The following is a 22,462-nucleotide window of genomic DNA, read 5'->3' as shown; positions in this document are numbered from 1 at the left end:
AGCAAAGGATGTAAAATGAGAAACACCTCTCAGCGGAGCAGCCGCGAGTGCACATTGGCCAACACCTACAAACAACAACCTGGGCAGAATTTGTGTGAGGTGGATATTTGCTGGAGGTGTGAGCCAGAGCTCCACTTCTCACTGTACATAAAAGAGAAGCCCTGACCGGGACACGCCAGAGGCCCCATCAAAAATGTTCACCAGGAAGCTGGCGAGGTGGTTCATTCCTCAAAATGTCAACTGCTCTTCTAGAGGCCCTGAGCTCAGTTTCTGGCACCTGTATTGGGCAGCTCACTTCTTTTGGACTCTGTGGGCACCTATTTCTGTCTCTGTCTGTCTGTCTGTCTGTCTGTCTCTCTCTCTCTCACACATACACACACACACACACACACACACACAGACACACTTAATAAAAATAAAATACTTTAAAAAATGTTTATGAAGGCACTCTAGTTGGAAAAAAACTCAGAAAGAGCCCAAAAAGTCACTGTTAAGTTTCAAGTTATATATTCATATAATAGAGTGATTTAGCAAACTGAACACCAGTAACTATAAGTTGAAGACTGCCAGCAGCAGCACATAGTTGGAACTGAGAAATGTACTGAGGCACAAGTGAGTCAGAGGGGAAAAAACCATATGGCATTTGTGGCCACTTGCACAACTTAAATTCAAGCAAAACTCAAGTAAGGGCTCCTGGATACCGTGGTTCATTCATGAAGAAGCTCAGAAAAAAGAATGATCTGAACTGGTAAGATTCTATTAATATTAGCCATTTTATATATGGGAATTGATGTGTTTTCAAGATTGACCTTGGATTAAGTGTGCTGTCTTAGGGCATCCATTGCTATGATGAAACATCATGACCAAAGCAACTTGGGGAGGAAAGAGTTTACTTAGTTTATACTTCCATATCTTTGTTCATCATCATAGGAAAACAGGGGCAGGAACCTAGAGGCTGGAGCGGGTGCAGAGGCCATTGGGGGCGTCGCTGCTTTCTGGCTTGCTTCCCACAGCTTGCTCAGCCTGTTGTCTTACAGAACCCAGGACCGCCAGCCACAGTGGCTAGGCCCTCCCCCATCAACCACTAAGAAGCAACTGCTCTACAGACTTGCCTACAGCCTGATCTTATGAAGACATTTTTTTTTTTTTTTTTTCCGAGACAAGGTTTCTCTGTGTATCCTTGGCTGTCCTGGACTCACTTTGTAGACCAGGCTGGCCTCGAACTCACAGTGATCCGCCTGTCTCTGCCTCCCAAGTGCTGGGATTAAAGGCATGCGCCACCACGCCAGGTGTCCTGAACAGTTTTATGTCAATTTGATACAACCTAAAGTCATCTGAGAAAGAGATCTCCATAAGATGTCTTCAGCCAGGCGTGGTGGTGTACACCTTTAATCCCAGCACTCGGGAGGCAGAGGCAGGCAGATCATTGTGAGGCCAACCTGGTCTACAAAGTGAGTCCAGGTCAGCCAAGGATACACAGAGAAACCCTGTCTCGAAAAACCAAACCAACACCAACAAAAACAAACAAAAAAATCAAAATTGTCCAGGACACGTGCCTTTTTATTAGTTTACATCTTGAATAACCCCCACAGGATCCTAAGGTGTTGATAGCATGGAGGACAGGGCCTGAGATGAAAAGGGAGTCTCCTAATAACAGACTGCCACGATTTCTGCCTCTCTGGCTCTTGGCCCAGATACTTTCCCTACCTCTAAAGGGGGCCGGCTTCCACTCCCCTAGAGACTGAGCGGGTTTTCAACGTGCCTTCATCAACAAAATGCTATCAGCAGAATGGAACTCCTGATCCAGCCCTTAGAGACTGGTGGCCTCTGCTCCCTTTCTCTCGTAGCTCAACTGATGAACTATCAGGGTACCAGAGTAGAGTAATAGTGATCAGGGGCCTGGAGCCCTTGCAGGCTGAGTTCATCCTGGATGTCCAGCCCCAGTTAAACCTCCTCAGCTGAACACAGAACCTGAGCGAACAGTTTCCGCACAGGGACTTAGTTCTTCAACCAGCTGAACTGTCAAGCCACATACATCACCAGACTTAGTTCTGTCAGCCTCAAAAGCCTAAATCCAAGACGCCAACATCGATAGGAAGAAATTACATTTATTCAAATAGTGGACCCAAAAAGATAAGGAGATGGAGAGCTGGGGTACAGCGCTTTCCGTAGAGCGGAAAATGAGATGCAGTGTGCAGAGCTGCGGTGGAGTGTGGGATACGGTTCAGTGGGGTCTGTCACTGTCCTCTTCATCCACAGTCTTCCTTTCTTCCCTTTGGTCAGAACATGGCTATTAACCCTGACCTCCAGAGGCCAGGGCCAGCATTTGTTTATGTAAACACAACTGCTTTTCTGCAAGCTAAGCCTCAAAGCACTTTATATATTTTATTAGTTGATACATAAAACTAAATAGAAAGGGGGGCTGTGAGAGATGGCGCAGTGGTTAAGTGTGTATTGCTCTGCAGAGGACAGGTTTGATTCTGAGCACTCGCATCTGGACATCTAAAGAAAAATTACTTAACATCAGCATCTTTGTTTTTTGAGACAGGGTTTCTCTACACAGCCTTGGCTGTCCTGGTTCTTCCTATGTAGACCAGGCTGGTCTGGAACTCACGGAAACCCAAGAGCTGGGATTTAAGGCCTGAGCCACCACACGGTACTCAACCAGTAGCAAGCTTAGGGGTGGGGTACTAACATTTAGAATGATGGCAAAGGAAGGGAAGTCATTTTCTAAAAGGTAACTTGCAGAGTGGCCATGTGACAGTCTTATCTACTTAAGAGGGTGGATTTCTAGATACACATCACTAAGTAAGTTTCATTATCTTACTGGTAACGCCACACTAACGTCAAGAATTTTGTATGTAGCAAGCGCTTCGTAATAGGCAACCCAGAATGAAGACATCAACCTTGACATGATGTGTGAAAGACTTAATATGCTAACACTTACTGTTTCCACTGGCCAGGCATGGTGGCACATGCTTTTAATCCCATCACCCGGGAGGCAGAGGAAGGTAGATTGCTATGAGTTCAGGGCCAGCCTGGTCTACAAAGAGAGTCCAGGACAGCCAAGGCTATTACACAGAGAAACCCTGCCTCCAAAATCCAAATAAAAAAAAAAAACATTCTCACTGGTTTTGATGTTTTCTTTAGAGCTGTAATTAAACTTTTAAATCTGTAAGTTGCCTGTTCATATTCTTTGTTATATCTCTTTATTGGCTATTTGAAGGGGGGGAAAAGCTTTTAGGGAAAATAACCCTTTTACATTGTTTGAAAATTATGTTCCTTAAAATTGCTGTTTCTAAGTGGTGGTAGACTTTGTAACATATATAAAAAATCATTAATTCTTACTCAGTGGGGATGATTTTTACATTACTTTTAATTGTTTTTTTTTTTCAAACACTGGTTTTACTTTATGTATAAAACCTGATTCATTCAGAAATCAATTTTGTCCAGGGAGGTGGGATCCAGGTTTGTTTGGTCAAGATGGCTAATCAGTTGTTTCATTAAAAATAATCCACGTGCCCCCACTAACTTCAAATGCCTCTCTAAACCATGTATTAAATTCTCCTGTAATTTCAGCCAATTCTGGGCCTCCCACTGCGTCCCACTGGCCTCTTCCTTTGCCACTCCCAACTCTTTAATCACTGTCATTTGTCCTGCAATGGATGTGAAGGACACAGCTCCTTGACCTTTGCAGGATTTATCTGCCTTTTCCTATGTTTACTTTCTCCCAAGAACTGAATGGGTCAAGTTCAAGAGCAAATCTGGCAAGCACTTTAGTGGACTGCACTGCATTTGGAAGAATGTGAGCAAAACCAACCTTGCAAGACATCCTGTGTCCAGATAAGGTGTCTGCAAGAATTCGTGTCTCCTGTGTCCCCGCTGTAAAACAGCACTGTGGGGAGGAGGGGTCCTCACGGGGGTGGGGGGTCTCCACCCATCCCCACCCACCAAAAATCTCAGAGCATGATACAATTCTACCTCCTGCATCCGCTTAACCAAGGCCCTAGCCTCCTTCCCTAGAGAACAGGACCCTGTAGCTATTTCTGATCCACCAAGAACAATTACTAATTGCCTAGACATTGTGGCGAATAGGATGCTGTCCTTGTGCCTAAGGACATGCGATAATGATGTCATCTGTCACAAAGCATGCGGCAGGCAGGGTGCTTTTTCCGCACTTAAAAGCAGCTTGACCTTGGGGCAGTTTCCTAAAGCTCTTTGGGTACTTCCAGCTATAAAATGTGAGCACGACTTGGCTCAGTCCAGAGGATCAAGGAAGACAATGGAGGGGACACCCCACACTCCCTTGCTGACCCCGAGGATGCCACAGTCTGTTGGCTTCTCCCTGTCCGCCACCCCCACCACTTTGTCCTCAGAGCACCCCCACCACATAAGATAACCTTAGTTAGCCACACCACCACAACACCAGGGCAAGGTCAAAAGTATACGTTGAGTATGTTTCTTTTTTTTTTCTTTTTCTTTTTTTGGTTTATTTATTTATTTATTTATTTTTTTAGATTTTCTACCGACACTTCTGAAAAGAGATCTAATAGAGAAAATATACAAAGCATTTAAGAGCTTCACCGCCGTGGAGCACCCAAGTCTGAAGCGAGGTATAGAAGCCTCTCCCAGGCTCAGGGCTGAGGACGGCCCAGCATGAACATCAGTAAAAACATGCAAAAGGAGAAACATTGACGGACCTCCCTGGACAGAGGGGACAGATCCGGACCGGAAGAGTAGGCAGGGACGAAAGTACCAGGCGGCTCTCCCTCCTGCTTTCATCTTTCACAGTAGCCCTGACCTGCAGGAAGGCATGGGCTCCACCCGCTGCCCGGGGCCTGCAGCTCACTGCCAATGACTCCTGTACCCACCTGCTCCTGTGTTCCTAGGCTAGCCAGGCCAGGGCGCCCCAGCCCCTCAATTCTTTGGTTCCACTCAGAGAACAATTGTGCTTGGCAGACTCATTCCCACCCTCAAATTCCAGGCTCTTGCTGGTGGGCTGAAGGCACTGACAGGAGTCCTGGGGGGAGACCCCAGGATAGCCACTTTCTCTTGTGCTCGGATGGGTCCAACCCAGGACACATCTCCCCATCCTTACTCCACACTTAGGCCTAGGAACCAGGAAGACAGAGGAAATGTGCTGTGCGAGGGGGGAAAAAAAGTCTTTCAGGACTTCCCCAAATGTGGGAATCTCATGCCAAGCCCCACCCATGTCCCTGCTCCTGCCCCTTTCTCATGTCCAGCCCTCCCTCTAGTCCTTCCCCTTGGCCCAGCCACTGGGGAGCTGACTTAAAATAATGAGTTACAGAAACCATCTTGGGCAACTGTCCCCTCACACCGCCTCACACCCGAAAGACCAGCAGAGGCAGAGGCCTCCCCTAGAGATCACAGCCCTGGTACAGGGAGGAGGGCGGGGCTGGGAGGGATAAGTGAGACGTGTCACATCTATGGAAAAGTGCCCAAGGTACAAGCTAAGGAAAGGGAGGAGGAGAGCCGGAGAGTGGCCGGAAAGAGAGAGAAGAGGGCAGGGGTGGGCCCGGAAGGAAGGCCTCACACCACCCCACAGATGAGCGTCTCCACCACAAAGGTGTTCTCCAAGTGGCGGATGCTGTTGCACTTCTTGGCCTCGCGCTTGTTGATCCCTGGGAAGAAAAAGAAAAGTCTCAGTCAGGCTTGTATCTGGGCCCAGAGAGGTGGCCATCCTCTAAGTCTATAAAAGGAAGCTTGGGACCTGGCAAGGCAGGCAGGGAGAGACCCGGGAGGTGACAGCCAAAAACAGCACTATAAAGTAGAGAGAGCTCCTAAGTGTGACTTGGATTGTGCCTGTCATATCCCCACTGTAAAACCTTCGGAGTGAGAGGCAGGTGGTGGTGGCACACGCCTTTAATCCCAGCGCTTGGAAGGCAGAGGCAGACAGATCTCTGTGAGTTCCAATGGCCAGCCTGGTCTACAGAGAAAGTTCCAGGACAGGCAGTTTCTCTGTTATACAGAGAAACGCTGTCTTGAAAAACCAAAAAGAAAAAACAAAAACCAAGGGGGGGTGGGGTGGGGAAACCTTCAGAGTGCTGCTTTAGCCTCTCTGTGCCTCAGTTTCTTTCTTTCTTTCTTTCTTTCTTTTCGAGACAGGGTTTCTCTGTGTAGCCTTGGCCATCCTGGACTCACTTTGTAGACCAGGCTGGCCTCGAACTCACAGCGATCCGCCTGCCTCTGCCTCCCGAGTGCTGGGATTAAAGGTGTGCGCCACCATGCCTGGCTGTGCCTCAGTTTCTTTAAAAGGCACAGTTAGAACCAAAATGATGATAGTGAGAATAGTAAAATAAGACAATGTCCGCTAAGTCTCAAATGCTTGACCGACATTAGGGTGTAGCCACTGCTGGTGAGGTACTGTCTGAAGGCAACCCCGCCACTCACGCCTCCGGGTAGCCCGGCGCCTCAGGCGGTAGGTGTCCTTTCCGCTGCACAGGTGGTAGATGAAAGAGCCCAGAGCCTCCTTGTCGCTGACATGCTCTGTCACTACCATCTCCTCCTGGATGATGTAGGTCTGTGGGAGGTAGGTCCCTCTCTGTAAAGGGGGTGGGGGAGTATGTGTGGGAGGTTCAAAGCATATAGTCAGCACCCGCACTCCCTCCCACCGCCCACTTCCCCCTGGGGCTCCCACACAGCGCTGCTCTATCTCTGAAATGATTACCTTCCCGACACACCACTTTCTCACTCCCAGACAGAGGCCCTTTGATACCCCAGGCTGGAGCCTGTGCCACACTGTGATGAGCTCTGGCATGTGTGGCCTCCCACCTTAAGGGAAGTGCTTCTGGTGGGTGGGGCCTTGCAGCTATCTACTCGCCTCACCACTGACCCAAAGCATAAATCTGAATGCTAAGGACACGTCACGTGGCATTCTGTGAGTTTGCGGAGAGGAAAAGGAGAAGTGACTCTGAGATTGTGGATTGGAAATGGTGGCGATCCTTTGGGGGGGATGGGCACAGGGATAATGTCCCAGACTTCCCTCCTTTTGGACTTGGCCTCCTCAGGGGAGGGGACTGGTGATGACAAGATGCTGCCCACCTTCACGTTCATGAGGAGCTCCCAGAAGTTCCGTGGGGGTAGCACGATGGTGGTGTTGAGTTCAATGACATAGCACTTGTCCAGGGAGATGTCGTGGTAAGCAGTGAGACCCTGAGAGGGAGGGGATGGCCGTCAGTCTCTGTGGAAGGCAGAGGCCTGGACCAGGCCAGTCTGCTGATGGCTTTCAGTCAGCCGACAGCCGGATCCCACCATACCATCTGTACAGTCTCGGACCTCAGAAGTGGTGCCCTTGAGTTCCTGGACATCTGGCTAGGAGCACCTTGCTCCTGCCCCTTTCCAGGTTTGTGGAAGGAGCCACTGAGAGCACGCTGGTTCGCTCAATGCCTCTGTTGCTACAAATGATCTTTCTGGGGTTTGCAGAGCTAGGTAAAGATCATCAAAATGGTGAGGTGTAGCTATCCTAGGAGAGAAATGACCCTTATGGGACATGGGGCCACTCCCTAATCCCCAGCATGGTCCTTTGGTTCAAGCCTGGCCACATCAGAGAGGAGTGCTATACCTCAAGTCCCAGAGGCCACTGCAGCAGAACACTTAAAGTAGAGCAGGGTCAACAACAGACGCCTGACAGGCTTTGGAAGGCAACTGCCTAAGAAAGAAGGTCAGGGCCTATGTCTCACTGATCTCAAATGCAACCAGAGAGAAGAGTGGTGACCTCGCAGGTGGGTAGGGTGGAGGAGGGAGGGAACCGACTGGGAAAAAAAAAAAAAACAAGAGGGAACCCTCCAGAGTGCTGGCAGCAAGCCCAACTTTGACTTGGGTGGTATTACACCAATAGACACCCACTCAATTGCATGTTCTCATGGTAGGTATACCGATGTGAGCAGACACAGGAGAACCATTGGCCTCACAGGGACAGCCAACCCCTGTTACCGTCACACAGACCAGAAGAAAGCAGTCTAGGCCTACCCGAGTCTATCCTTGGCAACAGCAAACAGTGCTGCCGCCTTCCTAACTAAAGCAGTATGTTAAGGCCTGTCAAGGCGGCCAAGGATACCCACCATACAGTTTACACACAATCCAAGGCTTCTTTGGTGTTCTTTCTCCTAGGACACTCTCTGCTGCCTCCCTCTTCCCCCCCCCCCCCCAGGTCCCGGCCAGCCTACTGGTCACCCTACAAATCATCCTCACCCGCTGGAAGTCATGGATGATGTCTGCAGGGTCCCCACTGCCAAACTGGGGGACGGGGACATTGATACGTTCATAGTTCTCTTCAAGATAGATCTTCACATCTTCCTCTAGCTCCATCCGAGTCCGGATCTGGGAGGACAGGGTGTCTTCATAGAGCACGCCACAGTGGAAGAAGTTATCTCGGGCCAGCTGCACAAGGTGAGGGGAGAGACAGATGGGTCACACAGGGTGGCGGCATGGCCACGCTGCCTACCTGCTTTACTTCAGACCTGGGAAGCACGAAGGGTGGGCGTTAAGACTTCCTCAGAGACGGGGACCGGAAGAATGGGGTGTAGATCAGAGCCAGGGCTGCTAGGGAGGAGATGAGCTGGGTCTTGGAGGAGCCTCTTCAGCTCCACAAGCAGAGAGCAGGATAAACAGGTTCCTGGTCTCTGAGCTTCACCTTCCCTATCTGTAAAGGATAAAGACCTCTGAGGTCCCCCTGGCCTCAAAGTCGTCTGCGTTACGGCCAGGCAAGTAAGAAGAGGGCCCACTAGTCCTGTGGGTGGACAGAAGAGCAGACCCTATAGAAAATCTGAGTAGGCAGGAGGCTTGGGACAAGCCAAGGATGGACAGGCTAACCCTATGGGAGACACTTGGATAAAAGATAAGGTGGGAGCCAGGCAGTAATTGTGCATGCCTTTAATCCCAGCACTCAGGTGGCAGAGGTAGGTAGATCTCTGAGTTCGAAGCCAGCCTGGTCTAAAGAACAAGTTTGAAGGCAGCCAGGGCCACACAGAGACCCTTGCCTCACAAAGATAAGGTGGGAAGGCAAAAGGCTCCAAGATAATGACATACCATCTCCATTCTCTTCCCAAGAAAATATCTCACAGCACTCCTAGCCCCGAGGCCCTGCGCAACTTTAAATACTTATCCGCCGCCATCACCAAAGGAAGCAAGGTGGCACCATTGGTGATAACAGAGTGATGGGGCCACCACTGTGCCCACTGTGTCTTCTCCAGAGACTCAGAGGCTCCCAGGGACTACAGGACATGTAATGGGCAGACTTCCCTCTTCTTGAAAGTATGAGGAGAATGCTGGGTGCGATGGCACACGCCTTTAATCCCAGTACTCGGGAGGCAGGGGCAGGTGGACTGCTGTGAGTTCGAGGCCAGCCTGGTCTACAAAGCGAGTCTAGGAAGCCAAGGCTACACAGAGAAACCCTGTCTTGAAAAGGAAGAAAGAAAGAAAGAAAGAAAGAAAAAGAAAAGAAAAGAAAGTCCAAGGAGAAACATTCTGACCACATGGGGGCTCTGAGGGCTTGAGGAAACCCAAAGGAGACCAGATGCCTGGGCGGATCCAATGTGACTGTCAGGCCAGCTGCAGACTGGACTACACACACTGTCCCAGGGACAGTCTGGAACACCCACGCTGCCTGGAAAATGGGGTAGGGTGAGGAACCCTACAAAGGTACAATTAGGGTCTGGGAAGAGAGGAGCCGGAGCAGCGCCACTACTGGAAAAGCCCGGGTGAGGGTACTGTACCAGAGAGGGAGGGGCCATCAGGCGAGAAATGCCAGCCTGGAAGGTGTAGCAAGCCTGCTTTCAGGGAAGTTCCGAAGGTGAGAGAAACGTGGGAGCTGAGGTCTCTGGAAAAGTCCCACGGAACACAAACTCTCAGGTAATCTCTACTGAGGAAAAACTAAGTGACCACGGTGCTAAATGCTTAAGAGATGTGGGGGTCAGTTGCATCCACAATGCCTCGGAACCCTAGTCTTTAGTCACCCTGAGACTCCCTGTTGATACGTTCGTGTTTACTCTCTCAAGCCACTCATAATTTAGCTGAATCCAGTACTCAAGTATGGTGACTCTTCCTTTTCCCCAGCTCTGAGTGATCCAGCTTTAGGCTTAGATCTCTAGTGGGTGTGGATGTGTGCTAGGGGAGACAAAGCGTGAGGCCGGCCATGCGTAACCTGGCCCACGGCTCAAACCCAAATGTCCGTGCAAGGAACAGCAAGGTCATCTTTGAAGTATGAGCTCTAAATACAGGGCCTGAGCTCCAGAGAGAATCGCTAACTCCCAACTTTTCTATTGGACCTAAGAGCGCCTGGTGACAGTGCTTCAGGGTGACACGTGACACTAGCCACTGGTCATACACTGGAGGTGGGGGTGGGGTGCCTGGGTGCAGCCACCTGGATGCTCGCTTGGCTCTCCAGAGTTAAGAGGTGAGGTTGAGGCAGTCTGAGCTCAGAGCCTTCCTACTCTCTTTAGGTGGTTCCAGGCCTCGGCTTTCCAGGGCTCCCACACCCTCAGCAGCTTTCTTTCCTTTACCCATGTCTTGGTGCTACCCTTCCCTGACCCATCGGCCTGGCTCCTTACCTGAGCAAGGAAGAAGTATCTGTAGATGTAGACGGAGGCAAACACAAGGCCCATGAGCAGCACAACCATGCCCATAGACAGGTAGCACACGCCGCCCACGGAGCCCCCTTTTCTGGAGCGGTGGCGAGGGGGACGGTCCTCCTGTGAACACAAGTGCTACGGTCAATGAGGTGGCCCAGAGGGTGCCACTCTTCTGAACTGCTCTCCCCCTATGTGAGGTCACCCCTCTGGATAGACTAGGAGCCCTGGGGTGGGGTGGGGTGCATAAGGACAACACAGACTGTGTGAAAGACGCCTTGCCCAAATCCCTGGGCACCCCCCCTCCCAGGTAGAGAGAAATGGAGACTTGCCTAGAAGCCACAAAACAACCAACCTGGATGAAGTTCACACACTTTGAATTGCCTGAATTTAGATCTTGTTATTGGACCAGCTTAACCACCCTCTAGTACAGTGGTTCTCAACCTATGGGTCAGGATCCCTTTGGCCAACTGATCTCCAAAAAAATACTTAGGTTACGACTCACAGCAGTAGCAAAACTACAGTTATGAAGTGGCAGCGAGAATAATTTTATGTTTGGGGGTCACCAAGCATGAGGAACACTATGAAAGGGTCTCAACGTTGAGGTTGAGGACCACCGCTCTAGCCATCCAAATAAAAAAAGGGGCACAGCAGATGGCCTGAGCGATTGGCCCACAGAGTTCATGGGGACCAGGATGCGTCTGGTAGGCGAGGTGCCACTGTCCTGCGCAAAGGGGAGCCAAGGAAGAGCAGAGATAGAGAGTGACAAGACCAAACCCTTAAGTTGGGGCACAGGATGGACTGGGATGAGGACAGTGGGTGATCGGGGTATGCTCTGGTTACTTTTCTCGCTGCAGTGACCCCTGGTAAGAAACAACCTGATGAAGGGTTGGTTTTAGCTCACAGTCCGTCACAGTGTGGACCTGCATAGCACGTGCTCACATCGGGGAGATTAGGTGGCAGATAGATAGAGGAATACTGGCACTTGGCCATCCTCCTCCACTTTTCTCTTTTTATTCAGCTGGGACTTCAGCCCACAGGGCAATGTTTCCCACATTCAGGATAGGTCTTTCCCCTTCCACTTTTCATGTCTGGGAAAACCTTCATGAACACAGGCAAAGGTAGGCTTTATTAATGCCCTTAATCTAATCAGGCTGCCAAGTGCAATGAGCCAATCACAGACGGGCGTGGACATTGCTGGACTTCACCTAGGTGGTCACTGACTGTGGGAGGCCGGGGCTCTGAGAGGCCCAGAGGGTGAGGGCACAGGTTAGGGTTATCTCTAACCAAGGACCCTGGGCCTGCAGCTCACTGGGCTCAGCTGTTCTCCATGGTGCCAGGCAGGCTGCCTGACATGAGGTGAGTTTACAAGGTGGAGCTTGAAGCACCTGGAAGCTCCTGCTAGGAAGGAAACATGACTGTCTTGGTGGGTGGGAGTGGGAGGCTAGGCCACAAGTTCCACAAAAGAACCTGCCTCAGGAGCAAGGCTTAGGCTCAGAAGCACTGGCCTGACCCACCTCAGGCCACACATGTCTGGGCTGGTGGATGGTAAAGGAATCATGACTATTTTGCGTGGAACTGGACTTGCTGTATGACCTCCCTTCCCCCACAGTAGCCCAGGCTGGCACCTCATATTCTGGTTCCTGTCTCTACTCTAGTGCCTACCACTTACCCTGTTTTTCTATAGTGTTCAGACATGGCCAAGAGAGGTCAAAGGTCACATATCCACAGACCTCCCTTCCCAACCTTGAGAAGATGAAGCTTACTAGGGAATGGAGTTTCCCCACAGGCCTTAAATAAGCAGGTCTGATTGACCCCCCTTCCCTCATTTCCAGCCAGACGTTATAGGATTGCTTTATTTCTCTATCTTCTTTTCTGGAGGTGTTGAGATGGATGAGGACATGGCTGTCTAGTTACTCAGGACAAGTACAAGTTTTTATCTCAACACAGCCAAGGGTCCCTGGGATGGTACAGGGATGGGCTTGGGCCTTAGGAGTAGAGGTGAGCCCCACCAGAAGGTCTAATTCACCACTGTTTGGTACTCTCCAACCCAAGTTCTAGGAAAAGAACAGAAAATGTCTTAGGTCCCCACAGCCACAGTGGGGACCCTCCCACAAGATCAAACCTTGGCCACCCCACACCCCACTCCTAGCTCTGGCCCCCAGGAAACTGGTCTAGGACAACGACAACCATTGACCAGAGGGACAAGGGGCTGCAATGGCTCTGCAACTGCACTTTGCAATAGATCCCAGGGGGTTGCCATCACCATCCAGGCTCTCTCAGCATCTCCCATGAACAAGCCACCCAGGGCCCTTGCAAACAAGACAGCCAGGGGTGCTACACTGGCTTGCTCCTGTGGTCCTCAATGGTCATAAGGAAGGTGGCTAGCTTAAGGGACAGGTAAGACTGCCCTTTGGGCATAGTATACTCCAAGGCCATGCTAGGGGGTTGGTGAGTCCCTGCGTCCAGAGTAGAGATGGGCTAGGAACCCCCAAACCATACTGAGGTCATCTGAGGTGAGCACCCTCCATGGATTAAAAGAGACAAACCTGAAAGCTCTTTGTAGAGGACAAAGTACGGGATAAAAATAGCAGATCTGTGGGCCAGGCCTTCCCTTTTAGGGCCGCCACTTGCAGCCAGCTGTTGAAGCTGCACAGTGGCGGCTGCACAGTGGCTATTCTTTTGCTCTTATGTTTCTAGAAAACCAGAAAAGCTAGCTTGGGAGAGGAAATAAAATAGGACCGGGGGGCGGGGGGCAGTACAAGCAAACTACAAGTGAGAGCCTGCTACGCACATAAAAATCACAGACAAGCTGAGGCCTTCCCGCCTTGCACCTGCGGCCAACTTCTGCTAGCCTGGGGAGCTCTGGTTACTCCAGGTCTCCATGGATTAGGGGAAGAGATGGGCATAGAGGCTTCTCGAAGGGAGGTAGGGAAAGGTCAGAGAGGGCAGGGCAGGGCAGGCAGGGGCTAAGGCTGAAATGGCTCCAGGTGCAGAAGAGAAGCCATGTATAGCTCTGGCCAGAACCCTTGCCTGGAAGGATTGGGGACCCCCTCATCTTACCCAGTGGGGTGGTAGCCACACACATTTAGTGGCCACAACAATGTGGGAGATCAAAATATTCCACTCTAAATATATTTCTCTGATGGGTTCCCTGGTTGGTCATTAGAGAAAGTGCAGCCCTCTGTAGAGGGCTGGTGGTTCTGAAAGCTGTTCTGTGAAAGGAATTACCATCATTTGCATCAGAGGTGTGCCCAACAATACAGCAGCAGGGACTGACCTCGGACACATAGCTTGCCCTGGGTGGTCTCCCCAGAGGCAATCGGTACCTGGAAAAAAAATGTTCCCTGCAGATGTTAACCTGGGCTGTGTATTCTGGTCCCCTTTATGACTTGCATGGCCACCTCGCCAGCAGCTGCAAGTCCCCGTTTCCCCCAATAGCTAACTGTACTATGCACGCTTTAAGTATCTGGCCTTTTCTTAAGTCTTAGATTAGATTTTGTATATGGCTCCTGTGTTGGTGCATATCCAAAATTTAGTTTGTTTTTCCTGTGAATCCGCTTTCTGTCTGTTCATTTCTTGGTCTAAAATTACCAAACCCTTCAGAGGGGAGAAAGAAAATGTCAATCTCCCCTATGCTAACCATGGCTCCCTGCTCACCTCTCCTGACACCCCCTGGCACAAAGCTGGGGGCCCCATCACCTTGTCACCCATCTAACACTCCGGCCTGTTGAACTGAACCCCCAGAAGCATAGGACAGAGCAGTAAGGCTGGAAGTGAGGGCAGGCAAGGAAATCTAGGATGGCCCCTGCTTGAGGACCAACGCCCCGGCACTGCTTTTGCCTGTGGGATAGTCAAGACCAAGGCTTAACTTCAAGGCCTAGAACCCTTGCTGTCCCCCACTGGCAAGGGGGTGGGGGGCTCATCACAGTCTGTGAGCTCATGCAAGCTGAGACCTTTTGGGGTCTGAGGGCTGTAGGGCAGCAGTGAATGTGGTTGGGTAGCCAGTCAGCCTTCCTAAGGGGTAACCTCCACTCCAGCTGCAGCACCTCCACTCCCTTGACCTGCTGGAGACCAAGGAAATACTGCTTCCCCTCCCCCATGGAATAGTTACCAACAGCCAGGCACTGAGTGGAGGGGGGGACGACGACTTCCTGTTAGAAAGTGGGAAGATGGTACATACTGTTTCCAAGGCAACAAGCCCTCTGAGCAAAATGCCTCTGTGCACACTCCTGTTAGGTATGCGAGGCAGACATCTGAGGGGACCTGAGAGGGGCCTGGGCCTCCGTCAGGCTTTCCTAGGGTTCTCAATGGTGCTCCTGAGATAATTAGCAAAGTCGGGGGGGGGGGGGGAAGGGCAGAATGGATAGGGAACCACTAACTGAAACACATCTCAGCCACAGCTCAAAGGATGATGGCACTCTAGCTACTGCCCCTCAGCAACAGTGCCAAAATTTAAGTGGATTACCCTACAATTGCAGCCGACTTAGAAGGAGTCATCAGGGAGGAGGCTTTGCAGGCAGATTTTGAAGTGGTCCCTACCCCATTCCTATCCTTGGCATCTTTTCTTTCCTAGGCTGCAGTTCACATAGGCAAGGATGCCAAAGGGTGTGTGAGAGACAGACCTACGGACAGAGGCCTTGCTGGGGGGGTGGGGGTGGGAGTGGGAGGCAGGCAAATGCCTACTGTCCCTGAGCAATAGTGCATTTCATGGTGGCCAAAAGCCAAAGCCATCACCTGAGTGGATGCGGCCTATAGCCAAGGTTCAGATAGTCTCATTAGTGAGTGACCTCCCACTCTTCCTCCTCCAGCCTTAGGCTTCGTGGAGCAGGTTGCAGCTATGTAGACCGTTGTGTCTGACTGGACTCAGAATTCTCTCTTCTCCTCCACCCTGGACAGCCCAAGCTTCTCCAGAAAACAAAGGCCCAGAAAAGATTTGAAGCAGAAAGAAACAGCCCTCACTCACAGAGAGAGAACCAGAGCCTCCCAGGGCAGTGGGGAAAGCCCAGTTGTGTGGCTTTTAGTCATAAACATTTTTTTTTCCTTGAGAAGAGAAACTCCTTCTTGTTGGCAATCTGCTGACAGCCTTGAGTGGTAGAGCCAGGGGAAAACAGAAAGAAGAGGGAACTTGTGGGGGACAGGGTTGCAGAAAAAGATAGCAGCAGAGCAAACTCTTCTGGAAGTCCCCACTGTGGTAACAGTGGGAAGGACATGGGACTGGGCTGCCTCTTTGAAGGTCATTATGGTTCGGCCCTCTTAGCCAAGCAAACCAGCTCTTCTAGCTGGCAAAGGACAGACCTGCCCTTTACTGGTCTTCCTGCCATGAGCCCGAGGTGACACACACACACACACACACACACACACACACACACACACACACACACACACACACACACACACACCACCCAGAGTGAAATCTGATCCACAGGTATGTGGGTGGAGGGAGAGAGGTTCTCAAAGGCCATTAATCAAAGACAAATGCCAAAGAGAAAATTACAGAGCTGAGATTACAGAATTTAATGTTTTCTTCATGCGGCCCCCTAGCCCTGGGGCCTGTCTTTGTGCGCATGTGTGTACAGACAGCTGGTAGGAGAAGAACCAAAATGAAGAGTGACCTCTTGGTTGCACGCTGCGCAGGTTCCTCACTATCCCAGTCTAATGCATGGAGATGTTGGGTAGCTGTCGGCCCATCTGGCTCCCCAGCCCTACCCTTCCCCAGTTTTCCTAGGAACTTCCTTGTCGTCTCAGGTCTGGGGACTCATCTTATTTCAGTATTTGCTCAGAAGCAGAGGCGGGTCCTGATAGAGGTTGCCCTGCTGCAGCCTACACACACACACACACACACACACACACACACACACACACACACCAGTCAGAACACCAAGGAGGCACTCCACAGGGTCATTCCCAGTTAAGAGATCTTCTAAGAGGTCTCATGTCTTGCCATCAGTATGGGTCAAAATCCAAAAGCCCTGCCTTGATTAAAAAAAAAAAAAGCAAAAAACAAAGAAACAAACAAACAACAACCACAACAAACAGCCCCCAGGTCTCTGGTGGATGCATCCACCGGCATTTCCCTCCAGCCCCCTGGCTCCCATCTCAGTGTCCTGACAATGGCTCACATTCTGTCCTAAATTAACGGCTGTGCAACAGGCTGCTGCCTGCCCTTACTGCCATGCCAGACACTAGGCCGGCGGGGGGGGGGGGGGGGGGGGGGGAGGGGGGTAGTGGGGAGGAATATGCCTGCTGGCATTGTTGAGCAAGGAGGAGCTTGCAGAAGTGAACCATCTTACAAGGTCCTGGCTGCAGCTGAGACACAGGCAAAACCAACACACACCGCCAAAGGTCCCCTTCACACCAGCTCAGAGCTTGGGCAAGCCGTGTGGGGGTAGAGTTAACCAATAAACAGTTCTGTCTGCAAGTGTAGGTATTTTAATCCCTCCTCCTGACTGCCTAGCCTGCTTCCCTAAGCTCCTTACTGGCCAATAGTGATAGGGAAGGCTGCCTGGCAGGCTCTGGGCTGTGACTAACAGCACACAGGGCAGACAAGGTTGATATTTCCATTTCACGCTGTGTGAGGGCGGGACGGGCTGCTGAGCAGCTTCGCAGAGACTGATAAGAGCAGGAAGCTAGATTACCACTCACTTTGCACTGGTGGGAGAGATCAAAACAGGCCACCCTCAAACAGGCCGCCTATTCGGAAATGGCCACTGAGAAGGGCTGCGGATGTAGAAATAATTCTGAAAAGCTGTCCTTCTTGGGGGAAGATTTGGATCCTTAAAGATTGATATGCACGGCTATTTCAGGGATACAGACAGGCAAGGCCCCCCCCCTTCTCTATGATGGAAAGATCTTTTTAAAGAAAGAAAAGATTGAAGGTTGGGTACCTGGCCCACAGAGACAAAGCGGTGGTCTTTAGAGAGGGCTGTTGTCAGGGAGATGGTTTTGCTTGCATAATAAAACCTCTTCTGTTTCTGGTGCACCTTTCTTCCCCTCACCTAGCCTCTGATGTCTCCCTTACATTACATAAAAACCAAGTACCTGGTCCTTCGAGGCTCATAGTTTCTGTACAGTTTCTTCATTGTTAGCACGTGTTTTGTGTTACCTCTGTACACAGTAACCTTATGGCATAGACTTATATATAACTAGCTCCCGAGGTTAATGAGAAAATCTGAAATGTCCTCACCCTGGGCTCAGCCACTCTATCTAACACCATCAGCAGGCCCTGCATGGAGTCTTTCCTTCTCAAGGGGTGATAATGACATTCTTGAGTTGTTCACCTTAGTCCTCCCCACTTCTTCTTAGATCTAAGTCTTCCCTGAGTACCCGAGAACAGACAATATACCACTTACCAGTTCCTGCGGCCCTATACCCAGGCTAAGAGGAAGGGAGGAGGGCCCCTCCAGGAAGTAATAAAGGAGGCTTAAGCCCAGGGCAAACTTTTCTTTTCTTTTTTCCTTTTGGTTTTTTGAGACAAGGTTTCTCTTGTAGTCCTGGCTGTCCTGGACTCTCTCTGTAGCCCAGGCGGGGCCTCGAACTCAGAGATCCACCTACCTCTGCCTCCCTGAGTGCTGGGATTAAAGGCGTGTTCCACCAGGGCAAACTTTTAAAACTGCAAAGACAAGTCTGGGGTGTCCCTTTCTATTTAGGCTTCAGATGAAGAAGCTGCTAGTGTGGGGGTGCCCAGAGACCCTTCAACCCAGGCCTAGGTGGCCAATGAATTCTTGGTGTGTGAACTGGGGGATGGTGTAGTGACTATTAACGCAAGGATGACGATCTCTTCTAGATCATTCTCCACAGGCTCCTTCAATATGCCCGGGCAAGACTGAATCAGAGCTTCAAAACTTGACCTGGGGAGGAGGAAATGGAAGAGCTTTTGCAGTTCTGCCTAGACAGAATGGCCAGGCTTGGTGTGCCCAGGGACCGCTGGAGGGCGTGTGACAGCGGCCATGAAAACACCCTTATTGGAGCAAAATGAAGCTCAGCTGGGTCAGCTTTCCTTTCTCATTCTTCTCGTCAGTGATCGCCATGAGTCCTCTCAATCCTCTCCCGACACACAGCACACAGTTTTCCATGGCGGAAATGACCTGGGTCCCCTCAGCCAGTGGGAAGGCGGGGCACACGGAGACCAGCCCGCACAAAGCCAGCTGAGTGACTAGGGATGCCGAGAGCACGGGGGCAATGAGGAGCCCACGCAGCAAGAGAGTAACAGCGAGGCTGGAGATCGGAGAAGAAGGCAAGGATGCAAGACGCGCACGTGTGAAATGGGAAAAGGCTCGTCACTGTAAGGCCTGCCAGTTCCAACGCCACCCTCCACAGTCCATTTGGGGACCAAAGCAATGTCACTTCCCCTTTTGTTACTAACTAGTTTCCACAGACAAATTCCCCAACCAGGCAGACCCACCACCCGACTTTGGGGTAACTGCGTTCAACTCCTTTCCCATCCCCCACCCAGGGGAATGGATTGCCGGCCCCTCCCCCTTGATTGGAACCAGACGCAAACCTTCAACATTCCCCAAACTTTCGTGGGCCGGCCACCTTCCCTCATCCTAGAACCGGGCACCTAGAATCCCCTACATTTGGAAGAGATTCTGTGTGAGTCCCCACTTAAGGACCAGCTCTGCTTTCGAGTGCCGACTTGGGGAAAAAAACGGGACACTCCCGGTTGGTGATGGACCAGCCCTTTCAGACCTCTCACTCCGTCTCCGCTCGTGACTCCGGGGTCCCGCCGGTCCTCTTAGCCAGGGGGAAACACCTAGGTTTCTCGATCTCGCCTCCTCCCCGCGACCCGACCCACCCCCCACCCTCTGAGACCCCGTGCCTCTCACCCTCGCCGGCGTCAGCAGGATCTCCGCGGCCGGGGCAGATGCCGAGGCCGGACCAGACGCCGCTGCCTTGTCGGCTTTATCAGCCTTGACGCCCGCCACTGCGGGCTGGAAACTGATCTTCACCATGGCTGCGCTGACCAGTGCCTGCTCCCTGCAGCCTCTGCCAATGCAACCTCGAGCGGTGTGCTTGCCTCTTGCTGCGCCCCAGGCACCGGAAGTTCGAATGGCTCGGGAGTCCTAGACTCTATCCCCGCCCCGAACCCGCTCCGCCCTCCACGGAAGGACCTGGCGCCTGCGCCGAGCTGCACCGTGCAGCGCTGTTGCTGAAGAGGGCTGAGGGCTTCCTCTCTCGCTCATATTCATCCATTCAGCCGTCGTGCTGGAGCTTGTTCCCTTTCCTTCTCCCTGCCCATGACCAGCATCCTCATATTTCTTTTAACACGGAGTTGCCTGGAAACGTGCTTCTAACAAACTGCACCTCGACATAGCCTCCTCTTTGATGACGCTGAATCCCTAGAGTAACTGTTTTCCATGCTTTGCTTTCCTCCCTTAACATGTGTTAGGCTGGAAAGGGCCTTCAAGTCCAGGCGCCTAATTGCTTCCCTCTATCATAAATTCTGAATCCATCCCGAACCCCTTCATTCTCCACCATTCCTCGGTTCTCCATCTTTCATTCTGCAAAACCTTCAGGGGGTGGGGGCAACTTGTGGTGCACAAGACCAGTGACACCTTGCAAGAGCAGAGTCGGGACTGGAAGATGATGAAAAGAATTACAGGGGTTGGATCAAAGGTTTTGGGTTCCAGACACGATTCTGCTCCTGCAAAGTATCCCAGGTACTGGGGAGAAGCCAAGGCTTATGTTGCAGGGCCCTGGCTCTTTCCTCACAGTCCCTAGTCCATGCTGTGATAACACCCAGCCTGCTGCACTTGGCGTTGGTTCTGCTGTGGTGCTGATAATGGGAGGCAGGGCATCCTGCCAGCTTGTTGACAGCTCAGTAAGTTCCGCTGCTGTCTCCTATCTGTCAGGGCTTGGACAGTTGCCTTAGGCCTTTGGTGCCCGTGTGCTAGACCGGTATATCTTGGTTTAGATCTTGTCTGAACCAGGCAGCCCAGGAGATGGACAGCTGGAGGTGGTGGAATGTGTAGATGGTGCTAAGGGTACTGGCACCGGAGGAAAAGAAAGTGAGAGAAAAAGGCAAATCCAGAACCAGAATAAGTTTCCACTCCAGTAAGCACTAAGCATTACCCTTCCCATGAAGGAAGTGGTCCAATGTAGCCAACCTGCCATCAGGTGCTGGCTGTTGGTCACTGCCGATGTGGCAGATCTGGCACCCAACCACAGCTGTGGCCAGATTGCTTCAGTGAGTGGAAATCCATATTGCTGAGTCCTGCATGACCTCCGTCTCTGTCATCATGGCGACTTTGGTCATAGGCCTGTTGAGCAATGAGAGGGACAGCTGGGAAACAGTCTGACTGTCCACAGAACAGGTCATCTATCTATCTACCCGATTACTGAGCCCCTCTACTGAGGTCACCTTTTGATGAGCATTTACACGGGACACAAGGATCCTCACATCCTTTGCCTTTTCAGAGAGATCTACCCACACACTTCTTCCCCAGGTGTCTTTCTCACCAGTTTTCCAATCATGCTCTTGCCAAGTCCCTGACCATCCAGACAAACCACTGGCTACAGCCCATGATTCAGTGAATGATCACACATCTGGCCATTTCTCTTCCCAAACAAAATGTCTGACCAAGGACACTGCCTGCAGTTCTGCCAACTGTGAAGATTTCGCTTCCCTGGTGTCTTTTGGGGTTGTCCCAGAAAGAGGTTTGTAGTGGTGCAGCTGACCACTCTCAGTGACGGTATTTCACGAAGAATCCTCAGTAAACAAGACCTTACTCTCCTCTTTCCTGGTCTCCTTGTCACAGGCACCACTGTAATTTGAATAAGTTCACCCTCTGAGGTCCACTGCAAGATGAATTCTCACTGTAACGCATTTTCCAGGCGTGTTCCTATGGCTAGGTGTGGCTTTGAGTTTCCTAGGGTTAATTTAGCCAAGTATCTGATCAAGAGACAGGAGAACATTAACAGACCCATGGCCCATCGCCTTCCTTTCTGTTACAGCTTGTGACCCAAGAATAACCACTGTGCTCATTATTTCCTGCGTATGATTTCCTGCATATGAGCCTTGATTATTAAAAAAAAAAAAAAACCACCCACGCCATACACAAGAATCTCATGGTATGTGACCATTGTGGGAGTCTTTCCCATGGTGGGAACTGGTAGGTCATTCTCATTGTGAAACATTCTAGCATATTCTACAGTTTGCTTCTTGGTTCCAGAATTGGGGGGATGTCTGGATTGTTTCTAGGCTGAGGCTGTCACAGACATTCTGGCCCCAGTCATCAATGAACACCTGCACAGTGCATGGTGGGGCACTGTCTTGGGAACTGCCCACTTTGTGATTAGTAGTATTTACTTCACTGACAGGTGAGTGTGTTCTAGGCAAGTTTTCAGGCCCTGGGTGATTAAGTGGCCGCCTGGAGACAGATCAGATCTCTACCCCCACCACTTCCTCACACACGGGCCTCCTCATGCTAGCTTTTTAATCTCACCAGAAGGCTGGCCTGCAGCAGTGATCGGAGACTGACGTGTACTATGTCACACTGACAGATACTATCAGGACCACAAAACTGGAAAAAAACAGGTTAGCAGCTCCCTTCACAACGGTGACTATAATGTAGCATTTATTGGAATTGCTTTTATTTCATTAATAAGTGTGTGTGCGTGTGTGTGTGTGTGTGTGTGTGTGTGTGTGTGTGTGTGTGCACGTGGTTGCAAGATGCATGTGGGCTATACAGTATGAGTGTGTGCAGAGACCAAAGATTGACATTGTGTGTCTTCTGCTGTTGCTCTCCCTAGTCCTTAAAGATGGAGTCTCTCACTAAACCTTAAGCTGGCTGGCTAGCAAGTCCTCAGGAGTCACCTGTCTCTGTCCCCTCTCTCATCCAAGTGCTGGGTTTACAAATGCATGCAGCATTTTA

The 22,462-nt window shown here is 51.0% G+C and overlaps 1 protein-coding gene across 1 annotated transcript; it reads right to left on the bottom strand.

Moving 5' to 3' along the window:
- Positions 1 to 5,384: 5,384 nt before the first annotated feature.
- Itm2c (integral membrane protein 2C) lies at positions 5,385 to 19,643 on the bottom strand. The gene is made up of 6 exons (XM_051154236.1): positions 19,415 to 19,643; positions 10,569 to 10,709; positions 8,212 to 8,400; positions 7,063 to 7,173; positions 6,412 to 6,562; positions 5,385 to 5,642 (listed from the first exon to the last, which is right to left on the bottom strand). The coding sequence occupies exons 1-6, from the start codon at positions 19,538 to 19,540 to the stop codon at positions 5,551 to 5,553; spliced, it is 810 nt and encodes a 269-aa protein (XP_051010193.1). The 5' UTR covers positions 19,541 to 19,643; the 3' UTR covers positions 5,385 to 5,550.
- Between the last annotated feature and the right edge of the window lie 2,819 nt (positions 19,644 to 22,462).

This window comes from Acomys russatus, chromosome 12 (genome assembly GCF_903995435.1).
Source record: "Acomys russatus chromosome 12, mAcoRus1.1, whole genome shotgun sequence".
Taxonomy (NCBI): domain Eukaryota; kingdom Metazoa; phylum Chordata; class Mammalia; order Rodentia; family Muridae; genus Acomys; species Acomys russatus.
Note: the sequence above shows the minus strand (reverse complement) of the source record. Positions and strands in the feature narration are given on the sequence as shown.